The sequence below is a fragment of the Zeus faber genome, assembly GCF_960531495.2.
Source record: "Zeus faber genome assembly, chromosome: 7".
Lineage (NCBI taxonomy): Eukaryota > Metazoa > Chordata > Actinopteri > Zeiformes > Zeidae > Zeus > Zeus faber.
In genome coordinates this window covers 26,051,962-26,076,189 of record NC_137203.1, presented here as the reverse complement: position 1 = coordinate 26,076,189, position 24,228 = coordinate 26,051,962, and the positions used below count along the sequence as shown (strand labels likewise).

General features: G+C 46.4%; 1 protein-coding gene across 2 annotated transcripts; it reads left to right on the top strand.

Moving 5' to 3' along the window:
• The first annotated feature begins 129 nt into the window (after positions 1–129).
• On the top strand, positions 130–22,985 carry tnksb (tankyrase, TRF1-interacting ankyrin-related ADP-ribose polymerase b). 2 transcript variants are annotated; one of them, XM_080004006.1, is made up of 28 exons: positions 130–591; positions 3,879–4,103; positions 4,576–4,671; positions 8,030–8,066; positions 8,468–8,543; positions 10,322–10,342; positions 11,873–11,967; positions 12,090–12,156; positions 13,906–14,092; positions 14,199–14,320; positions 14,412–14,503; positions 15,031–15,109; positions 15,224–15,395; positions 16,149–16,228; positions 16,394–16,539; positions 16,664–16,829; positions 16,941–17,160; positions 17,299–17,408; positions 17,629–17,817; positions 18,657–18,903; positions 19,347–19,429; positions 19,513–19,633; positions 19,751–19,848; positions 20,046–20,120; positions 20,408–20,513; positions 20,921–21,107; positions 21,216–21,372; positions 21,576–22,985. In XM_080004006.1, the coding sequence occupies exons 1-28, from the start codon at positions 138–140 to the stop codon at positions 21,660–21,662; spliced, it is 3,795 nt and encodes a 1,264-aa protein (XP_079860132.1). In that variant the 5' UTR covers positions 130–137; the 3' UTR covers positions 21,663–22,985. The 2 variants fall into 2 exon arrangements, with proteins under 2 accessions (XP_079860132.1, XP_079860133.1); XM_080004007.1 differs by lacking the exon at positions 10,322–10,342.
• The last annotated feature ends 1,243 nt before the right edge of the window (positions 22,986–24,228 follow it).

Genomic DNA, 24,228 nt, shown 5'->3' with positions numbered 1-24,228 from the left:
TGCATGTTGGTGAAGTGTTGCTGCGGTAGTAAAAGCAGCAGAGCAGCGCTGCGCTGACGAGTTTCCTAACCGGAAGCACGAGCACTTTCACCGGAAGCGGGGAGCGTTTTTATTATTGTTGCCAGAGAGCTGCGGTAATGGCGGTGTCTCGTCGCTCCTCGCAGCAGCAACAACAGCAGAGTACTCTACAGTCCCCGCCGCGAAACGGCTCACTTTCGGCGTGTCCGCCACCGGGGTCTCCCCCGATGGCCCTGCTGACTTCTGCCGTCGTTACCCCGGAGGGGGAGCGGGAGTGCGGCGGGGGAGCGGAGCTGGCTCCGGCCTCCCCGGACCCCCCAGCCCCGCTGCTCGCCAGCAGCGCCAGCTCCACTACAACGACAACATCGGGCGGAGGCAGCAGCGCATCGAGCCCCGGCTCCGGAGCGGCCAGTCCCACGGACGGCAGCAGCGGCATCGGTGGCGCTTTCAGGGAGCTGTTCGAGGCCTGTCGGAACGGGGACGTCTCCCGGGTCAAGAGGCTCGTCGACTCGGTGAACGTGAACGCTAAGGACATGGCCGGCCGAAAGTCCACCCCGCTGCACTTCGCTGCGGGTAAGTCAGCCACACGGCGTCGCTTATTGAGCTTGTTTAGCTGCTGGTTTCTATCAGTACTCCTCATTTCTCTTACATTCAATGCGTGAGGGTGTTTGTGATTTTTTGTGCTTTTTTTGGGGGGGGTTCTCTGCCATGGCGATCTGATCGGTAGAGAGAGGCTGCGTAGGCCTCCAATCTAGTGATGGGAGACGCACGAACGAATCGTCCGTAACGAACGAATCTTTGAAATGACTCGGGCGTCTGGAATCACTCCGGTAAGAGTGGGAGTGAGGGTACATTTTCGACTCACAAGCTGAAAATAACAGCCGAGAGCCCAACTCAGGTCCAATGCAAATACTTTTCTGCGTAAAAATCGATATTGTACATCCCAGGGAATTGGCCCACCACATTATTTTGGATCCACTGTTTGCATTTTTCCGTTTAATAATTATGACACGCGAGGTTAACGTTCACAGCTCCGAGCTGTAGGACTCCTCTGGTGCATCGCCCACTGGAAGTCCTCCCTGTGCGTCAAACCAAATCAACGAAGAGTCCAATTGAACGAATCTTTTTACCGAGTGCCTCGCCAGTAACCTAATAAAAAAAAAGAAAAAAACAGTCGAACCTTTCAGTTCCCCACCCCTAAACAACGGAAACATCCATAACAGTGTAAATACGTTCTATCGGCACATCCATTTAATCTGCCTCCGTTAACGAGTGAAATGTTGTTTATTCTTCGTCACATTGTGAGTTGTCGTTGGCAAACGTCAACAGTTTGGTACCGGGGCGCACTGGCAGAGTTTGCTAGCCGGAGCGTTCCCTGTGCCGTTCCAGAAATGAAGCTGTTTTCTTGCGTTTCCTACTTTCCGTACTTTGGGGGTTTTGCAAACGAAGTGCCACAGAATCCATTGAAGCGGCCACATCGGAACGATCCGCTGCTGGTTGAATTCCAGTGGGATCCAAGTCACTTTCTTCGGCTTACCGGAACTACGTCATTTGGCGTCGTGGCCCGCATTGTTATTTTCCATACCTGCTCACCCCGGGGTGCATCGCCAATTCATCTGTTTATACAGCGACCACTTCGGCAATTTTGAAATGCCGATATCCCGCTCCCTAAAATGTCTCCCAGTCTTAATAATGTTTCATAAAACAAACACGCACACGATCTCTCCCAGAAACGCAGAAATGAAAGACGTTTCCACCCTTGGATGATCAGGTCCAGCTGTTGGCCACATTGTCAGACCATATAAAAAAAAAAAAAAACAATCGGCAACGCACACACCACAGATGAAAACTCACGTTGAATTAATGCATATTATCAAGTTAACCCCAACCCGCATTTTCTTCAAACAAACCAATTATGTTTAATACCGTGATTGCCCATAGTTAAAAGCAATTAATCGCTCATTTTTATCTGCTCAAAATGAACCTTAAAGCAATACTAGGGTAAAAAAAAAAAAAATGTAACCTTGCAATAACAGCTTCAAAATCATTTTGATGCTACACTGACTTGCACGTATTATGGAGAATGGCACCTCTTTCCTTCCCACCGAGTAAAGTGCGTTACGCTTTACGGCACGGTCACTTCCTTGATGTTGGCTCGCTGTTTCCGTCAGCATTTAATTACCATTTTGTTTTTTGCCTGGTAAAATATATATATATATATATATATATATATATATATATATATATATATATATATATATATATAAAAATCACAAAGTTGCTGGTCAAAATGTCCAGTAAAAATGCTCAGAAAACGTTGCTGCTCCACCTTCCTGACAGCGCAGGCGAGACGGGACAGTGGTGCGGGGCCGGGGTCCCCCCCCCACCTCGGCCGACGTGCGGCCGCCCTCAATTACGTTGCATCGCAGGGTTTGTTACTCACATGAGCAGCCCCGGTAGACTGACCGATATTGTCCAGAAATCCTCAAAGGTACTGTTTAACCAATGGAGGTCAAAAGTGTCCCCATTACACACGGTGCTGGTTTCTTTCCATAAGTAAACTGAGTCGAATTAAATAACCTGCATCTAAAATAAAATCACTGTTTGGTACCGTCGGAGAGCAGGACCACCATGACCGGCATGGCATCCTGGTGGCTCAGCTTAATAAGCGCACATACAATACCATACAGGCAAAACGCCTGCAGCAACCCGGGTTCGAATTCAGCCTGTGATGATCACTCACTGATGATTTATTTATTTATTGGTCGGATAGAAAGTACAGTATGTTGTATTGTCATGAATATGTGAGTAACAAGTCTGTGTCACTGCAGCATGCAAACGAATCATAACCAATCCTCAGTATTTTGCGCCCCCCTCATATGTCACTTTGCCACGACGACTACAGACTTGACGTGATTGTAAAGAACCCACAAACAGATCAGACAGCGAGGATTTTGTGGTTCCTAAAAATATCCTAATTCATCACAGAACGTGCATTAGTGTGAAAAAAAAAATAAAAAAAAAATAAAAAATTGTGCCATTAAAACAAATTTGTATTTAACTTTGACAGCCCTACTTAAAACACATGTTGGATCAATTTTATACAGATCACTGATACACACAATATTAAAGAAGGTTTGTTTATTAATTATGGAAAAAAAATGGTCGAACACCAGCGATCAGGCTTAGAAAAAACAATTGAATAGTTGAAAATTCAATCACCTCCTCATCTACATAGGTGGTCGTGTTCAATGGCCGTGTGTTTCAGGGGACTAAGCACGTGTGGGAAGCTGCTTTGAAGTGCATAGCTGCTGGGCTCTTTTATGTGAAGCTCACTTCAATGTTTAGCCATGCACATCTCAGTTCTCTTTTTTTATATGTGAGCAGACCAAATTTGTGTGTAAAATATTAGCGGAGGCACCTTTATCAGTCTTTGATGATCATGTGCCAAAATAAAATGCATTCATGAAGAAAGTGGAAGAAAAACATCTCATTATTTTGATTACATAGTCCTGAATCTGGGAGTGAATTTTAATATGGCGGAATTTTTTAGTAAAGGGTTCTTGCATACAAACCTGTTAAGTGAGACCTCCTGAGGGCATTGCTCATCTCAACGAGATGAGAAGGATCACACAGAAATTTTGATGGGTAATTACAATATTGGTCAATAACAAGTGATGACACTTTTTGATTTATATTTTTAAAAAAGCACAGTAATTATGAAATTGATATAGCGAACAGAGAGCGAACAGAGAGCAGCCTTGGTAAGACATAGCAGCATGAGTTGTATCCTCCACATAATCAAAAGCAAATCATTTAGCAGAAATCTGCTGAAATACGTTTTCCCTCGCCCCTTCCAGGGTTTGGCAGAAAAGATGTGGTGGAGCACCTCTTGCAGACAGGAGCCAACGTGCACGCCAGGGACGACGGGGGGCTCATCCCCCTGCACAACGCCTGCTCTTTCGGCCACGCAGAAGTGGTCAGTCTTCTGCTGTGTCAGGGAGCCGACCCCAACGCCCGAGACAACTGGAACTACACTCCTTTACACGAGGCCGCCATCAAGGGAAAGATCGACGTGTGCATTGGTAATTGCTCGTCCAACGAAAACATAAGCTCTTCCAGGGATTTTTGAATTCCCAGCCATCATTCAAAATAAGTTGTCTATGAAAAGATAGTCAAGGTGCATCTCAATGTAATTTCTAAAATATAATACTTAATTATGGTGTACCAAAGAGTCAGAATCTGTATTTAATCAGATTAATTTGCATATGACAGTCAGTTTTTTTTAGTACCATCTATACTGTATCTATTACAAAAACAAAAAGCTGAGAATTTTTATTAAGCAGACAACTAACATCGTCATTAATTCTCCCAAATGATGGCATTTCCACCTGAATCCATAACAGATTATAATCATAACGAACACTTTGGAGGGTTATCGTAAAACTTTGTAGTTTGTGTCCTGTAGGTATCTATTTTATAAAAAAAAAAAAAAAATCAGGTAGTAGTCAATGGGGTATTTTACAATAAGCACATTTTGTTTGTTTCTTTCTTCAGTGTTGCTCCAGCATGGAGCAGATCCGAATATCCGCAACACCGATGGTAAATCGGCCCTGGATTTAGCCGACCCCTCAGCCAAAGCCGTGCTAACCGGTCAGTGTCTCATCTTCACATGCATATACAGTATATTTTAGACACATCCTTTTGTATGAGTTTCCTACTATACCCACAATACAAGTCATCGGGAGTAAGGACTGCAGGGTAAGAGGCGCGGATGCCAGGCTGATTGGACCGACTCGGTTCAACTGTGCTGACGCATGGGAAGCCAGCACTGTTGCCTGCAGACAGTGGCTTAAGCACGCCCCCTCGCCTGTCACATACCCCCACCATCCGACTTAGGCTGGGAAGCTGTCAAGCCACCAACCCAAATTTGTTGTAAACAGCACAGGCTTCCCGCAAAGAGCTGATTTTAGCCTGCTTAACAATTGCTGGCACATCTGTTTACTGGACCGGATCTGACGTACCCTTTCAAGTTAAATCAGACAAAGGGCTGGTCAGCTCTGAAAAGTCTGCTACAAAACTCCTGTAGTAGCCTACCAGCCCAAGAACTGCTTTACCTCTTTCTTTGTCTTGGGCCTCAGACTGTTCGCGACCGCGGCGGTTTTATCTACCTGGGGTCGGACCAGGCCTCTACCCAAGTGGTACCTCAGATACCGTACTGCCCTCCACCCAACTGCACACTTCTTCGGATTGGTGGGGAGCCCCGCCCACCTCCTGCTGCATGTGCCGCCCCCAACTGTCACTGTGGTTGATACCGTCGTCCAAATAGGTGGCAGCATATGCCATGTGTGGACATACGACCTGCGTCTCTGAAAGGTAGCTGGGGCCTGGAACAATCTGAACGGAAGAGTGAAACACTGGTGGGCTCCTGTGCAGTCGACAAAGCTTTATTTTCCCTGGACTCTGGAGACCAGGGATCTGCCAGTAGCCCTGGGTTAAATCCACTGTTGTGAAAAATTGAGCCGTGCCTAACCAGTCAAGTACCTCGTCAACCCGGGGTATCGGTAGCTACCAGCACGATGGGTCTGCAGTCACTTGTAGACTCTCATGTCCAGCATGGTCTTCAATTCTGCCTGCACGGTTTTGCGTTAATGCCCGGCCATGCAGTACGGCCAGGAGCGTACCTTAACCCCTGGGGTCGTCTCCATGTGGTGGTGTATGAGGGACGTGCAGCCTGGCAGGGGGCAGAAGACATCAGAGAAGCATTGCTGTAACGCCGCCACATCCACTCTCTGGCCTGGCAAGAAATGCTTTCTGGAAAGGGCCAGGGTGGGATCAGTCGGTTTTGGAACCACCGGCCTAAACTCATCCCCCTCAATCACAGCGGTGACCAGAGGCACAGACCCCCACCCCTTCCACTTCTTTAGGAGGTTATGGTGATAAATGTTGAGTCATGTCGCCCCTTTCTGACTGCTCAACCTTATGATCAACCTCCCCAAACTGCCATGTGACAAGAAAGGGCCCTTGCCACTTGCGAGTAATTTAGAGTGGATGTAGGGAGCAACACTAATACCTTGTCTTCCAGTGCAAATTGCCTGAGTTGAGCCCCTCTGTCATTCAACCAGCACTGATGTTCTTGGACCTGGAGCAAATTCTCGTGTGACAAGCGCCCCCAGCGCGTGTAGCTTTGCCCGCACGTCCATAACATACTGAACTTAGTTCTTACTGGTGCTAGGCTCCCTCCCAGTTTTAATGGTTAGGTCCAGCACCCCTCACGGTCTCCTGTCAAAGAGGAGTTTGACGGGAGAAAATCCTGTGGAGGCCTGAGGCATCTCCCGCACCGCAAACAACAGGGGGTCCAGCCATTTATCCCAATTACGGCTATCGGCGTGCAAAAAAACGGGTCCGAATAGAGTGGACGCCCAACAGATCGTAAAGAGCCCGAAGTACACGTGACATAAAGGAAGTGCCCCGGTTGGTCAGGATGTACTTCGGAAGCCTGACCCGGGAAATGGCCTGAAACAGTGGCTGCGCCACTTTTTGGCCATAATACTGCACAATGGCACCACCTCAGGGTACCGGGTTGCATAATCCACTAGGACTAACACAAAACGATACTCGTAGCACTGTGGTCCATAGGGAGTCTTTCTAACGGCACCTTGACTAGGGGAAGGCGCCTCATGATTGATGTAGACGGAGGGTTGACTTAATTGGCATTCAATACATGCGGCGCCCCATTTGCGCACATCTGCCCAAATGCCCGGCCAATAGAAGCAAGCCGTTGTCTGCTGCAGTGTTTTATCGTCTCCAAGGTGACGGGCCATAACGTTATGGCATCTTTTCAGTACTATCACCTGGATCATTCCTCTCCTGACTGTCACGGCTCACTCGTTATAACCTGTCACTAATCACTGAGAAATACGGTTGAGTTAGCGCAGTGTTTGGGAGCATCAGTTCACCATTGATTTTAACTACCCGCTCAAAGGCCACATGTAGGGTATCGTCCTGAGACTGCTCTAGTGGAAAATCCGCCGTGGAGACTACTGGGTCTAGGGAACCCCCCAGTGGGGACTCCTCCGCTCCCGACCCGTTAGCAACAACTAACCCCCTCAATGTCACCACGCAACACTCACATTTCCCTAGCTACCGTGAGCTTCCCTCATTAAAGTGTCAAACCCTGGCCAATCCTTACCCAAAATATGGGAGTTGGACAGGTGGGAACTAACCGCAGCCTTTACTGTATGCTTTTTCTTTTCTTGTAACGAATTTAAAGCCGCACCATCGTGTGATACGTGCGAATAGCCCGACGCACACACCGAATCTCAGCCTGTGACGCCTCTACCAAAGCCCTGGGTCGAACCAGGTTCTCAGTTGATGGTTGATGGACCATCGTCTGAGAACAGAGTCCAGCAAAGCGGATGTCTACCCCTTTGTACTCTTAACCGGTACGGTCCCTTCCTGGCCGGGAGAGAGGCCCGGGGGACCTGCCAACCTCCCAAACCACCATCATGGGTGGTTGGCACACCCTGAAAATCACATTGGTTTTCATTTAATTCATGCTTCAATTTAAATTCTCAATCTGCAAAGCCAATCTAATTGATCATTAACAACCGGTTACAATAACTCCTTTGGACGACCTGTGGGATGACAAGCACACAGCATTTATGTTCTACATTTATGGTCGCCATCAATCCCCCCCCTCTTCGGAGGACAATCTTACCATGTTGTGATTGGTTAAACAACTAATCATCATTGCTTCTCCAAGAGGCAGATAATCACCATAAGTAGGAAACCAAATCATAGGAACAAACATGTATTGGACATGGCAAAACATAATTCAATCGATTAAAAATTTGAACAACAATTATGCCAGCTGGCCTTGAGAGCATAGTTGATTAAAGAAACACACTCAAGCCAAGATTAAGGTTGTGAATCCATGCTCATTTAGAAATGTGAGGTATATGTGCCTGCTGTCTGCCTAGTTCTAATGCCAGTGTTTGCTTTTATCCAGGTGAATACAAAAAGGACGAGCTCCTGGAGGCCGCCAGGTGGGTGGCAGCTCTTCCTAATTCACTATGCCTGTTGTAAAGTGTCTTCACTGGCCTTTTCGAAGAACCACGTTTGATCATGCACATCGGAAGTGCTTGAATCATACATTAAGAACGCCATGGCTCCTTTAATTCAGTTAAAGAGCGCCGCTGTCTAAGATGTATTTTGGGTCTAAAATGCAAGAATGCTCATAAAATCCATTTGTCATTTGTGTAGTTGGCACATAGAATGAATGTAGTACAGAGGGAGGGGTTACAGGAATGGGCGCGCTGTCTTGCAATGCATTTGACTTTACACAACCTAATTGCTTGGACAAAAACACGGTTGTGCATTGGGGAGCACAATACTTATTGATGCCGTTTTCTTATTCTCCTGTATCTTCTGCCGTGAAATGTCACAGGAGTGGAAATGAGGAAAAGCTGATGGCACTGCTGACTCCATTAAATGTCAACTGTCACGCTAGTGATGGCCGCAAGGTAAGACATTGGCTAGCACCAACCCCACACCTGTGATATGACAGCCTCTGCGGCTGTCACCTCATCTTTGTTTTTGCGGTGTCGACAGATTCTTGATACTGCAGAAATACCAATAATGCAACGATCGCAAGAATATCCAGCACATATATATACACACATACACACAAACAGACACACACAGACACACAGCGGATTAAAAGATGCCGACTGATTGTGGCTGGATTAGTTTGTGTAGTGCAATATGAAAAGGATTTGTGTCATTGGATTAAGAGGGATTTCAGCAGGGAATGTTTTAACTTGGCCAAACTACTTGACGTGTCTATCGCTGGACCTCTAAGCCATGTTTTATTTTTTATTTTTGCGTATTTTGTTTTTCTCCTGTAAACCAGTATGTGTGACGTTGTCAGCCAAGCCATTTCTTTTAAACCCATTCGCTTCCACCATAGAACCTCCTTCTTTGCATTACCTGCCTCATTAATCATCATTGGTGTGTAGGGGCAGCTTTTCATTTCCATGTCGTGGTTTTTCTCCCATTTGTCATCTTAGACATGCAGTTTAAATTAGAGAAGAGTCAGTTCCCATTTTACTGTGAACTTAAAAACATTGTGGTGCCCCATCGCAGGCACCATTTTACTAGTATAGTTATTTGTATGAAGAAGTACGTTGTTAGATCATTTGAATAGATTTCTCTCTCTAGAGATTAGATCTACTTGATAAACATCACTATTCCCCCTCTTTTTTTACTTTCCTTTTTTAGTCTGAATAACAGTTTGACTGCCTTGTTGACGCCCTTTTCACAATGAAAATGTCTTTATATCTCACATCAAGAACTGGATCCAAACAAGCCGTTATAAATATTTACAAATTGGGACCCAACATACTGTTGTTTTCTCAGATTCCACGTTTAATCGCTGTAACCCATCCGTCCAAAAACGTAAGGCGAGTGATAAGGGAGATTTATTCTGATGTTCTGTATTTGTATGGCTCTGTGCATTTCTCTTTGTGGCTCACTCCAGGGGGGGCGGGGGGATTGTCCTTTTGTTTTTTTTTTTGTTTTTTTACAGTACACACTATTTTATTGATGTGGGTGATTTATTTTTTTGACTTTTGTTCTTGCATTGATAATTTGGTTTAGCTTTTTGTTCTTTACTTCCACTCCACTGTCTTGTGAGGCACAGCCTTTTCTTTTTTTTTAATTGCCGTTCCTTCATGCATTATCCACCATTGTAGAGTTATTAAAAAACATGGTCTTCCTCTCAGCTGGCAAGTATAATGTCAATATAATCTCATGAATATTCATTTTTTATTTACTACATTAGCCAATTCCTACATTAGCCAATACTACAGAACATTAGTGGACGTCCAAATCTTTTGTTCCTCTATGCATTCCTAACTGAATTGCTTACTTCCTCATTTCTCTTTATACACAGATTCACTCTTTTATTTTGTGTTTGTTTCATAAATTAATCTAGTCCGACCTCTAAGTCGTTAGATCTTTGCAGAATCTAACCCACACCCCCTGGCCGTCAGTCTGGCCCCGTTTGTAGCGCCGGGCCCGAGTCGACCTCAGATTAGTGGTGAAGCAAAGTCACGCTCACCCAAAACCCACTGTACTCGGCCCTCCCCGTCAATCAAGACCACGCTTAATGGGTCTCATCTAGCCCAGTGTTTTATTTGATTGCAGGGGAGAATAGAACTGCTGTGAAAAGACACTATCATTTTGTAATTTTTTGTTTCGTTTTGTTTTCCGTGTGACTCTGGCAACATTTGTCGATCAGTCAACATCCCAAAAAATGCTGGTAAGTCGACCTTGATAACAGCCCCTTGATTGATGCACTGTTGTGATTTTTATTTTTTATTTTTTTTATTTCTGTTTAATCCATTATTATTTGACCAATAAGCTGGCTGTCACTCGTTAATTGCACACCATGGACCTTGGTGTATGGGTCACTTTCATCCCTCCCACCCTGGTGTGTGTGTGTGTGTGTGTGTGTGTGTGTGTGTGTGTGTGTGTGTGTGTGTGTGTGTGTGTGTGTGTGTGTGTGTGTGTGTGTGTGTGTGTGTGTGTGTGTGTGTGTGTGTGTGTGTGTGTGTGTGTGTGTGATGTAAGTTGGACACGTGCATGAAGAGCGTGTGGGAGTCGGGCTGATAATGGTGTCATTGTGACAACCTCCACCGTTTTGGTTCGGAGAGGAGCTCAAAAATTCTCCATTGCCTGCAATTTCAGTGCCTCTCCTCCTCTCCTCTGCACCCTTTATAAACACACGTCTCTCACTCACCCACACCCACTCAAACTTTCAAGTCACTTGCTTTCCAGTCAATGTCTAATTTTCTTTTTGTTTTATTTACTTATTTTGATGATCACCCATGCATGTCCGAAGGCCTGCACCCTGCATTTTGTCAATCTTTTTTTTTTTCTTTGTTTTTCTTTTTATCTTCTTTTTATTTCTTTTTTTATGTGTCTCTTGTGAAATTTGTGTGCACTTCACGATGGTTACCAATTACAACTCTGTGATTTCACTGTCCATGCTGATGCTGCGCTTCTCTGGCGGTAACAAATGAAGCCTTTTCATTGCTCGTGTCATCTTAACGCTGAATGACGACACCTTGATTTGCTCGCTCTTGCCCAACAGATGCTGTCAGTGTGAGTTTTTTAACGGCAAGCGTGCTGGTTATGGTCTTCAAACATGTGCATGGGAATAGAGACCCCCCACCCCCCACCTCTCTTTTTATAATTAGGAATATACCTGCACTTTTAGGTAGGGGATGAATTGTTTCTGGGATCTCCTTCATGGCTTTGCTTAGACTAACATTTTTTTATTTATTTTTTTGGCAGAAATTATGCTTTATGACTGGCAAGTGCACACTAACACCGCCTCACGTATCTCGCTTGTTCTGCCTCCTTACATTGCTCCTTCCGTAGCTTTTTGCATTTTTTTGAATGACCTGTCAGAGTATACTGACTAGCCAAGTCACTAATCCCATCATGTTTAAAGTCACAGTTCCTGGGAAAGTACCATTTCCTCACACCTTCCCTCGGTCATTCAGCAGTAGTTGAGGTCCCCGTCTCCAACTAGGAGATGTCATTGGCTCAGGTCAAGAGTGTTAATAACAACCAGCGAGTGTGTCACCGGATTCGCCCAGAGTCACCCTGATCTTGCATCGTCATTGTCCGCCATTCATCTGCAACTCACCGAGTGCAGGCTTGCGCAGCACATTGCTTCGGGCCCTAATCAGCCTCTCGCTTCCCTCGTCCCATCTACCGAAGGCAGCGCCTTCTGAAGCGGCTGGCCGCCCCTGCTCCCTAACAAGCTGTTCCTCTCTTGCAGTCGACCCCACTGCACCTGGCCGCCGGCTACAACCGTGTACGCATTGTCCAGCTGCTGCTCCAGCACGGAGCCGACGTCCACGCCAAGGACAAGGGGTGAGGCCTTTATCGATTTATTTTTAGTCATTATTTTTTTTGGTGACAATAACATGCAGGTCCTGACCTCAACACCAAAAACTGTTTATGCTATGTTAACCTGTCGCTTTCCGCTCCTGCAGAGGCCTGGTCCCTCTTCACAACGCCTGCTCCTACGGTCACTTCGAAGTCACAGAGCTTCTGCTCAAAGTAAGTTCCTCTGTCATTATTATTATGGGAATAGTAGTCAGTAGTTTTACAAATGTTGAAATAAATGGAAAGTTTTCATCAGTTGGGTTTAGCCAAATTCTGATGTTCCATTATTCGTAGTGGTTCTTCTGAGGTGGATGTGTATTATTCAATATTATAGTAAGTATTGTACTATAAAATACAATAAAATAATCACAACTATTGGTATTGCAGTTAATTGGCAACCAAAATTTCATGATTGCAACAGCCTAGGGCTGGGTGATGAAACGATAACGATAATGATAAATTTACGAGATTTATTTTCAATGCAGTCAGTTTTCCTCTACCGACAATGACACGACATGAACAGCCAATCGCACAGCAGAGAAACAACCATGTGGCGCGAACAGCCAATTGTACAGCAGGTGCGCCCAGGCTTCTTTAGCTCTCCCCCTGGGGGATGAGGCCCCCCCAGAGCTGACGCAGAGGATCTTCCTCAAACAACAACTTGAACTTGAACTCGAACTCGGCTTGGCCCCCATCCCCGCAAAAGGAGAGCGATTAAAGAATCCGAGATTTTCAGTGACATCTTGTCTGACACGGTCAGACAGTCGGACTGTCCGCTCCAAACATTCCCGCATATAATCACAGAGCGCAAATTCAGGAACTTTTCGGACTGTTCTCAGACGACAATGATGATTATACTATATATTTAAATGTATATAATATATATTTATATAATTTATTTTATTTATCCCTTTTTTTGTTTACATATTTGTCTTATTTATTCAGTGTTTAACGTGAAGCCATCAGAATACTTAAAACTGTAAATTATGCGTTATTATTCAATATATATTGTGAAAGTTATCGACATCGATCAACATAAAAAAAACGTATATCGTCCAGCCCTACGACAACCCTAGACATGGGGATGGATGTGGAAATGAACACCATTGCCCAGAAAAATGTTGGAATTTTTTAGCTGCATCTGTGTTACTTTATGATCTGTACTAAAAATCCCAGCTGGGTTGGAGTTTAAATGGAAGGTTTCCGTTGCTGGACATACTAGTCAGTTGCACCAGCAGGCGTTAAAGTGTCTGGGCCTACAGTGTCTCAGCGCAATTAGAACTTTAACACCACCGTCATAAACCTCTGCCTCGCGTCCGAAACTGTTTATTTTACCGGACGAATTTGAACCTTATTGGTCGCACTTCATTAACAGTCTGTTATAAATGCAAATATAATGTACACCTAGGTTACAGCGCCCCTTGCAAGGACCTCACAGCTTCAGCAAGCACTCAGTCCGTGGCTCCCCGGAGCCTCGAGGGGAAAGAGCACGGGGATCGGCCCCCTGCTACAGGTGTAGGTACCAGATGTATTGGCCTGGCAGATTGGCTTGCACATGTGAGTCAGAGGGTAAAACAAACCCTGTGGTTCAATGTGTGGTTCAAGGTGGGTTTTTTTTTTTAACAGTAATTACCAGAGCCAAACATCAAGGAAGTGACGTAGTGCCGTAAAGCATAACACACCTTTCCCGCGGTTTTGTACCCGAACACCAAAGTTACATAGTGCAAGAACAGGCGTTCAGGGGGTGGGTGGCAATGAAAGAGGTGCCAGAGGTTCTCCATATTACAAGTCAATGTTCCATCAAAATGATTTTGAAGCTGTTATTTTAAGGTAAAAAAAAAAAAGTTACATAGTGTTGCTTTAAGATGTTTTTTGTCGGCCCTATAAGCCTGGTTCTGACGTCCGTGATGTTCCTACGTGCAGCACGGAGCCTGTGTGAACGCCATGGACCTGTGGCAATTCACTCCCTTGCACGAGGCGGCTTCCAAGAACCGTGTGGAGGTGTGCTCCTTACTTCTGAGCCATGGGGCCGACCCCACCTTGCTCAACTGTCACAGCAAGAGCGCTGTGGACATGGCCCCCACCCCAGAACTCAAAGAGAGACTCACCTGTGAGTTCACGCACACGTTTTAAACATCCCAAAGTTAAAAGCCTAATTTCTGACTTCTATGGCAGTTGGGTCTCTAAACAGTTCACTTCCTTCCATGACAACGTAGATGAGTTCAAAGGTCATTCGCTGCTCCAGGCGGCCCGGGAGGCAGACATGACCAAAGTGAAGAAAACCCTTGCTCTGGAGATCATCAGCTTCAAACACCCCCAGACCAACGAGACGGCCCTGGTAAGAACCTGGCCTTTGTTTACAGAAAGAGGTTTAGTTTAATATTTAAATAAACAGCACACTTAGGATGGAATGCGCCGATGTTTTGCAGCACTGTGCCGTGGCCTCACCTCACCCCAAGCGGAAGCAGGTGACTGAGCTGCTGCTGCGCAAAGGAGCCAACATCAACGAAAAGAACAAAGAGTAAGACCACCTCTTCTTCGCTCCAGCACATATTTATTTAGATGGGGGAAAAAAAAAAAGACGACTGATGGAAGGATGGCGCTGTTAAAATACAACACCTCAATTTCCCAAGATAGAAGCTTAATTATAAAGCCCCTTTCACACACAGTCTACCCCAGCAATGTTCCGGAACACCCCCATGTTTTTGTGACATCATAACTCTCCAAGCTCAGTGTTTGCGGAAGACACGGATGTGCAACACAAGGTCTTGTATGCAGAAGCAGTGGGAGCAGTTGAACAGCAGGAGTAGGGCGGTCCTGCAACAGTACAGGATGCAAGCCGCCATAAAAACCCACGAAGAAGACAGGCCTAGCACACTTTCACAATTTCACCAGGAACTGTCCAGTTCTCGATTATTTCTCACAGTGGCTTGTGTCAAACAACTCTGCTTCCAGACCTCCACAAGGTGTGAAGTGAATGTGCATGTCTCTCTGGGGTCAAGCCTTCTAGACTCTTACCTTCCTGTCTGTCATGTCTCGTCCGTGCAGTTTCATGACACCGCTGCATGTTGCTGCAGAGCGGGCGCACAACGACATCCTGGAGGTTCTGCAGAAGCACGGGGCCAAGGTATGGATGCCAACATCAAAACCAAAAACAAGTCATCGATCATTGCCTGGCTCCTTCTATATATCTCTCTAAACTAGCAGACTGTCCTCACTGTTGTTTTTTTTCAACCCCAAGGTGAATGCCGTGGACACGCTGGGTCAGACTTCCCTCCACAGGGCGGCGCTGGCTGGCCACATCCAGACCTGCAGGCTGCTGCTGAGCTACGGGGCCGACCCATCCATCGTCTCCCTGCAGGGCTTCACCGCCGCGCAGATGGGCAACGAGGCTGTGCAGCAGATTCTCAACGGTAACCTGGTGGCTGAATTTACCACTTTGCTTATCCTGTGCAATACTGTGTGTCGCTTGTTTGACAAAGTTTGTTGTGCTCTTCCTCAAGGCGTTACAAGTTCATAGATTTGGATAGCAAATGTGAAAAGGGAACCTAGCTCATTGTAAGAAGACAAGCTTTTTACTCACTGGCATTAAAACCTAGAATGTCAGGACGATTGATGCAGGATGAACAGCGGCAAGGTTTCTTTGCTTTATGATCAATTTGGTGTCAGAGGAATTACGTTTTCGGACAATAAGCTAATAAAGCAATTAGAAAACATTTTCTGTTGAATTAAAATAAAATAAAAAACAACTTGCAATTCGCCTGAAAATGGTTTGTACCATTTTCTACTTCCTAGTGGCCACTACAGTTTGCGCAGACCAGGGGAGAAGGTTGTGGTGGTGGGGCTCCAATGTGAGGCATTTGGAAGCAAAAGCACAAATGCAAAGCTATCCTCTGAAAGTTATTTATTTATTTTTATTTTTTATTAAAAAAGCTGGGTGTGTAAACCTATATAAATGACAACTCTCCATCTTTATAAAAAACATCTGAAGGATTCATGATTGCCAGGAGTGTAATACTGCGATCGGCCACTGGGATTGTGGGGTTTCTGAGTTATCATGCTTGGAACATTAGAAGCATGATTTCCAATTGACAAAGCAGTTGGGTTCATTGTATCAAGTTTGAGGTTATGAGAGGATTTGCTCATTTTCTCTCTTGACTTCTCAGAGAACGTTCCCACCCGTAACTCTGACGTGGACTATCGATTCCTTGAAGCGGCCAAAGCTGGGGACCTGGACACAGTGCAGGTATGTTGAGCGAGTCTTCTGGAGCCGCTTTGTACCAACAGAGGTTTGGGTGATCAGAGGTGTTTTGGTAACAAACATGCTGAAGTGATGATGAACGCCTAACGTAGGTAGAAAACGCTCTCTTGCATACCTCTGGAATCACGTGTCTCTCTCTGTGCGCGGCAGCAACTGTGCACCCCTCAGAACGTGAACTGCCGCGACCTGGAAGGCCGCCATTCCACCCCGCTGCACTTTGCCGCAGGCTACAACCGCGTGGCGGTGGTGGAATACCTGCTGCATCATGGAGCCGACGTCCACGCTAAAGACAAGGGGTGAGATCATCTTATTATAGCTCCTGCATCGCCTACCCACAAAGAGGAGAGATTGTAGATTTAAGTTTCATGGTGCAATGCATTGACCAGTCAGCCTCACAACTTAATGTGCACCCCCTTCCAGCGGCCTCGTTCCCCTCCACAACGCCTGCTCCTACGGCCACTATGAGGTTGCCGAGCTGCTGGTTAGACACGGGGCCTCAGTCAACGTGGCCGACCTGTGGAAGTTCACCCCGCTCCACGAAGCGGCAGCCAAGGGCAAATACGAGATCTGCAAACTGCTGCTCAAGGTGAGTGTCACTCAGTGAGGAAACCCTTCTGTAAATTCAGTTTGTGGCGTTTGCTGTATGCTTGTGCATGTTCAGTGGAAAAAAACCTCTGGCCAACCCCCCCACCCACAGCATGGAGCAGACCCTACCAAGAAGAACCGGGACGGCAACATGCCGCTGGACATGGTGAAGGACGGGGACACAGACATCCAGGACCTGCTGCGGGGCGACGCCGCCTTGCTGGACGCTGCCAAGAAGGGCTGCCTGGCCCGCGTCCAGAAACTCTGCTCCCCAGAGAACATCAACTGTAGGGACACACAGGGACGCAACTCCACGCCGTTGCACCTCGCAGGTAACGCGCTCTGGTTGAATTTGGATGAACAATCATCTTGGAGATAATCTCATTACAGTTTCCTCAGCATGCGGGACTTTGGCGCCGTTAGATGACTGTGTTTCTAGAATGTCGTTTTTATTCGGACTCTCTGCTCAGCCGGCTACAACAACCTGGAGGTGGCGGAGTACCTGTTGGAGCACGGGGCTGACGTCAACGCCCAAGATAAGGGAGGGCTCATCCCTCTTCACAATGCTGCCTCTTACGGGGTCAGTCCTGCCGCAGGAATTAAAGCACTTATCTTGACTATTATGTCCAAACAGACAGTATAATAACATAGTTTCATGATTCAACTGAATGTAGTAATATAACTCGAACTGTATGTATGTTTCACTTTGGTAGCTACAACAAGTTCACGGCATTCATTTGGTTGTGGCATAAAATAGTGGTCAGCATTGTCATTCGTTCCCGTCTCCTTTCTTGCCTCAGCATGTGGACATCGCTGCCCTGCTCATTAAGTACAACACGTGCGTGAACGCTACAGACAAGTGGGCGTTCACCCCGCTGCACGAGGCGGCGCAGAAGGGACGCACCCAGCTGTGCGCCCTGCTACTGGCCCACGGGGCCGACCCCACCATGAAGAACCAGGAGGGCCAGACGGCTCTGGACCTCGCCACGGTAACCGGCGACAACAGAGTTCTACACCACAACTGGTCTCTACTGGTCTGGACTCTATACAAGCCATTCTGGGTCTTTCTGTGAACTGTTCCCTGCGATGGAAGGCTAACGTTAGTAGCGAATATTAATACAAGAAAGAGGTGCAGGCTAAAAATCCATTTTTGTTTCAAAGACAAGACATAGATTCACATTAACCGTTCATTTACTTCAATATCAAAAAGAACAGAGTTTAAATAGCGGCTCAGCATTCTGATTTGTCGCTATTTAAATAGTCCTTCCTGCACGCCCATCTTTCTTCTGAGTTGCATCTCAACTAGAATTGGGGCAGGCCATACTCACCCTTGTTATGGTTCTTACCAGGTTCTTGAGGTACTTGAATGTCATCCTCAGAAATTTAAAGTACTGGAATACCTTTGGAAAATAGCCCCTTTTGTGCTTAAAAAGCCCTTTCAAAACATGGTCATTGAAAACTTGTGATATTCCCGTAACCTAATATAACCATTTTCCAGAAATGCTTTCACAACATAGATGATGCCAGGGTAATGTAAATGTAATCCAGCATAGTTGGAAGTGGACACTTATAATAGTTGATGACCATGAGATTAATAATAGATAAATAGATATACTCATAAAAATAATACACAATGAGACTAACATTATATTAACATTGAAAATTGACTATTTGTTTTGCCCCTTTTTCCTTCAAAATTAAAAAAGTATTTACTTTTTTTTACTGCAAGAATGAACCCTGTCTCATACTCATACACTCTTAGAGATTTAAAGTCGTTAGATGTACTCCTTGGTTTCCTCACTGATTTCTCTCTCTCCTGTACCTCCAGGCCGATGACATCCGCGCCCTGCTGATGGACGCCATGCCGCCCGACGCGCTTCCCAGCTGCTTTAAGCCGCAGGCCACGGTGGTCAGCGCCTCGGTCATCTCTCCGGCCTCCACGCCGTCCTGCCTGTCGGCGGCCAGCAGCATAGACAACCTGTCCGGCCCGCTGACCGAGCTGGCCGCCGCCGCCTCTGCCGGGGCCTCCGGAGTGGCAGACGGAGCCACGGGGTCCGACAGGAAGGAAGGAGAGAGTGAGTCCGTTCTCAAGATCATCTTTTGATTATCCTCTGTGACGAGCGCATCTAGTCGTTGTGGCTCATGCACACACCCCTTAAGTAGACTGCATACATTAGTTATATTATATTGATCCCTCTGGGAAAATTTGGCCTCTGCATTTGACTTTACGAAAGTATATTGCTGGAAATAATCTGTTTGTTATTGAGTATCGCATGGTTGGGCACAAATCAGAATTCTCTTAGTTTAATCGGCTTTGGCGGTTTCCGAAACAAATTACACTTTTTCGAGTTTCTGTGAACGCAGCATCGCTTCCTGCTTTCAATGCGCTTTCGAGCAGAGAGCCCTGTCTTCATCTTCTAACGTGGGATCTCCACTGTTAAACCAGGAAGCTGGTTCCAAAGCTGATTTCCAAAATTCTGGTCCATTTTATCGTAAGGTGCTACTGTTTGCTTTTCAGTGGCAATGCTGGACATGAACATCAGCCAGTTCATGAAGAGCCTGGGCCTGGAGCACCTCAGGGACATCTTTGAGAGGGAGCAGGTGAGTCCATCAACCCCCGGTCCTGAGCGTGTCCACGGGATTACATTTCACCAGCGTCAACCTCCCTCTCCGTCTTCCTGCAGATCACGTTAGACGTGCTCGCCGACATGGGCCACGAGGAGCTGAAGGAGATTGGGATCAACGCCTACGGACATCGCCACAAGCTCATCAAGGGCATTGAGCGGCTGCTGGGCGGCCAGCAAGGTCAGGACTCGGACCGGGAGATCTGAGCGCTGTCTGTCGTCCACCAGGTCACATGCCTACTTCTCTCCCTCTGCATTGAAATCATAATGTTTTTATTTTGTTTTCTCTGCCTCTCAGGTGCCAACCCGTACTTGACATTCCATTGTGCCAACCAGGGCACCGTCCTGATCGACCTGGCCCCCGACGACAAGGAGTGCCAGTCTGTGGAGGAGGAGGTGGGTCGGGGTTGTGCTTGTCGGTTCAAAATCAGACTATACGCGCTCATTCAGTCATTTTGACAGTTTCATAGTAAGTGGTGAAACGGACAACAAATCCACTGGCGTTTAGAATGACTCCGACCAGCCATGGATCAGAAAAATCCAATAAGAATGTCCCGTTACTAAGAGTGTTTTTATTTTTTCATGGTTTTCAGATGCAGAGCACCATCCGAGAGCACCGAGATGGCGGCAACGCTGGGGGAGTGTTCAGCAGATACAACATCATCAAGGTTTGCAGCTGGACTGTTTTTCTCTTTATTTTCGGTAACTGGGCGGTTCAACACGAGTCTCTGATTCCTCTGTTTAATTGTTGGAGTAACAGGAAGTGCCACAACAGGAACACACTCTGTTGTGAGTCACCTTTGTAAATGGCTTTATATTAACACTCACGGTTTATAGACGTAAATTATTTAAAGACCAAGTAATTCCTCAGCCAATCTGATCTCATTGCGACACAAAAATGGCGGCCCAATCATCCCCTTTTTAAGCGCGCGCGTTGTTTATTGGTCCCGTGCAGATCCAGAAGGTGGTGAACAAGAAGCTGAGAGAGCGCTACACCCACCGGCAGAAGGAGATCGCAGACGAGAACCACAACCACCACAATGAGCGCATGCTCTTCCATGGTAACCACGCCTCTCCGGGACCAATGAATCAAGGACTCAATGAATACAGTTGTTTTCATTTCAAACAGCATACAGGGTGCACAGGCAATACAATTTAATGAAATTATAACGTTTTCTGGTGCAACATGACATAAGTGAATCAGAATGCACTTAAACCTACATCACATTTCCGCTATGTGGTTAGTTTCTGTCTGTTAGTCCTGTCTTGGCTTTCCTCATGCTTTGTTTCCAAAATGAACAGACTAATAATTCATAATAATGCAGTCTGCTGCTTCATATCCTCATCCGTATCTGTATCATGTCTTATGTGGAAGCTTTGAAAACCCTGTAAATATTGTCCTGGGAAAGAGTCCTTCGTACAGACCAGACTCTCAATGAGCGACGCTGTCCCTCCGTCGCATCTGCAGGTTCTCCCTTCATCAACGCCATCATCCACAAAGGCTTTGACGAGCGCCACGCCTACATCGGAGGGATGTTCGGGGCGGGCATCTACTTCGCCGAGAACTCCTCCAAGAGCAACCAGTACGTGTACGGCATCGGCGGCGGCACCGGCTGCCCCACCCACAAAGACCGCTCCTGCTATCTCTGCCACAGGTAATGCAAGAACATGTTCGACGCCGTCTTTCCCGCGTTTCTCCGTGCGAGCTGAAAAATACATCTGCGTCTACTGACCGCCGCTGCCCCTTCACGCCACCCCCCTAGGCAGATGCTGTTCTGCCGGGTCACCCTGGGCAAGTCCTTCCTGCAGTTCAGCGCCATGAAGATGGCCCACGCCCCGCCGGGCCACCACTCTGTGATCGGCCGGCCCAGCGTCAACGGCCTGGCCTACGCCGAGTACGTCATCTACCGTGGAGAGCAGGTGAGAGATCCGGGCTTTGGGAGGACTTCTACAACCACCGCCCAGCCTGAAATGTGAACTGGAGATCTCTAATGTGTGCGTGTGTACGTGTGTACGTGTGTGTGTGTGTGTGTGTGTGTGTGTGTGTGTGTGTGTGTGTGTGTGTGTGTGTGTGTGTGTGTGTGTGTGTGTGTGTGTGTGTGTGTGTGTGTGCCTTCCTCCAGGCCTACCCAGAGTACCTCATCACCTACCAGATCCTTAAACCAGAGAGCACCGCGCAGTCCGCTGCCGCAGCCGAGCAGAAGTCCTAGTTACACACACGCACGAGGACTTTGTTGCCGGTTGTCCACTCGTTGTTTCCTCCCTTTTTAATTGTTAGATGCCGAAATCCCCTCCTCCCCCTTCCTTTTATTCACGTCACAGAATTCCATTCTCTAGTGCAGTAGATTACACGGTGACCGGTGGATCATGATGTTGCTGTATAATAACCTACTCGTGGTGATGACTCGTCAGTTTTTCTCTCTCTCTATCGTTTTATTTTTATGCATTGGCAGCATGTAGGTCAAGACGCATGTACGGCCCAATAGCCTGCGCGGGTTCTCTCACCGACCACCGCTCCCCTCCACAGACCAAGCAGAGTCTGCATTTTTGAACAGACTGCCACTCTCCATCCCCCCCATTCATCCTGCCTTGTTACAATGGAGACCATCCCCCCATCATCCACACGCACACACAGGCTCAACCAAAGCCTGTAACCCGTTTGAGTCCCCCACAAGAAGAGTTCCTCCTGTACAGAGTGGTGTGTGTTGACTGTGATTTTTTTTATTTTTATTTTTTTTTTTATTTTTTTTTTTTCTCTTGGACTCTCACCCATAACACTACCCCAATACATAATGTGCTAGGCTGTGATCATGGCTTTCCACCTCAATGCGATCCTTCACGCACACTACGGTTACTGCTTTTTCTGAACTTTATTCGGGGGTGTCGTTTGAAGGAGTTTGAAGGGAGGGCGGGGGGGGGCATTTTATTTGTCGCCCATGGGAAGCGAAGAGAGCTGTGTGTGTTGGAATTCCCACGCTCCCAATAAACGATTGTTGTGCCCGGCGAGGTATCGTCACTACATATATATATAGGTATAAAATAAATGCATAACACACATGGTAATTGTGTGTTTTCTAGGACTGTTGTGAGATAGTCGGCAGAGAAGGTGTTCAAAACACACACCCTCCCAACCTGGAGTTTAGGATCGTCACACCCCTGACTTGTTTTTAAAGATGTTGCTTTTAAAACCCCTCTAATGTGCGGTCGGCATCAAGTGCGACCGAACCCCCCCCCCCCCCACGCCATCACCTCTGTCTTACTCAAACACATCCCACACGTATGGATTTGCACTTTTACATAGAAAACCTATTTAAGTTATTTTGAAATTAATTTTTCAGATGTTATGGGAAAGAAAAAAAAAAAAGATGTTTTCGATGTACAGGTTGTGTAAATGAATGTGTATAACTGTCGATGTTTAACAAAAATCTCGTTGAGAACTGTAAATGACGTCTAAATTTTCTTTCATGCCTTCGTGATCTCTCACTTTTCTTTTTTTTCTTTTTTTTTTTTGAATAAACGTCCCAGTAACAGCCCGTCAGGTGTCCTTACATATTCTCTTTTTTTTTTTTTTCTTACATTTTGTATTTATTCACCAGTGTAGTTGTAGCTGTAGTTTTACAAAGCTTCAAGGTTACTTGAGTTAGGAAAAAAAATGAAGTATGTTTTACACAGTTGCTTGTTTAAAATAAGAGGCTGCAGAGAAGATAAGGATGCTTTCCGTCGGCAGGCCTGCTACACCTGGCTGTCTCCCCGGGGTTGAGCGCGCGCCATCAGAGCACTGCTGCCCTGCTCAGGCGCGGGCGCTGGGCAGAGGTTGCCATTTTTCGCCACGCTATCAATCACAATGACTGGCAGCTGCAAGCCCATGTTGGGCAAAGGCAGGAAGTTTCCCGCAGGGAAAGGGGGTACGGCCTCCAGGTCCTGTGCGTACATGCATGACGTAGGGTGCAGTACTGCCAGGAGGCATGGGGTTAGGGCAGAGGGAAGGACACGAAGGGGTTCGGGGAAGAGGGGTACACGGCGTATCTGTACTGTGCTTGAACCGGTCTCTGCCGCCTCAAGACTTCGAAGCCGAGAAGGGACGGGTCGATAAACTGGTTGAGCGAGGCGACTGGAATTCCGCCGGCAGGAGAGCCCGTCTGCCGAATTGTGTGATAGAAATTGATCATTGCGTTTGGATAAGGAGAGAGAAACTTTAGAGAATAGTGGTTGAGCTGCTCCAGCATGTGTTAAACGACCAACAGGAGGTTTTGTGGACACAGATTAGGCTATTGACTAAATCTGGATCTCTTTAATCTGGACTAACTGAAATGGCCTTTCTCAGTCGTGGTTTAAAATAATTTCGGACTTGCTCAGGATTTCCAGATGGAAGGTCAGAGCTAATCTAGGTCTAAGACTTTTCAAAGGACTGACTCTGAAAGACAAAAAGGGCTTCTTTTACATTTCAGTAACACTGACGTAAAACACAAAACGATATAACCTCAATTTCAAAATGTTGTCCATCTCTAAGCATAAGAGACGCTTCCATTTTATTTTTCTCTATAAGGTCTATATGCAGAAAGTGTGTAAACCCACGGTGCGTCGACTTAAATCCGTGTTAGTGCCACCGGCTTTAACATTTGAATTTTGTTGAATTGAGTTGGAATGCTTACCTCAGTTTCCATACTTTGTTCTGATTCGTGGACCTAATGGCAATGACAGAACAATGTTACTATTCATGTGAAAAGGAAAAAAACTGTAGAAAATGAATAAACATTTCAACTTACTGTGATGTGA

What these genes read in the sequence shown, in the direction of transcription:
- tnksb (XM_080004006.1), top strand. Translation starts at nt 138, where the DNA reads ATGGCGGTGTCTCGTCGCTCCTCGCAGCAGCAACAACAGCAGAGTACT. An exon ending in ACGCTAGTGATGGCCGCAAG is followed by an intron (nt 8,544 to 10,321) that starts GTAAGACATTGG and finishes TTTGTCGATCAG; the next exon opens with TCAACATCCCAAAAAATGCT. An exon ending in CGGCTCTGGACCTCGCCACG is followed by an intron (nt 17,818 to 18,656) that starts GTAACCGGCGAC and finishes CTGTACCTCCAG; the next exon opens with GCCGATGACATCCGCGCCCT.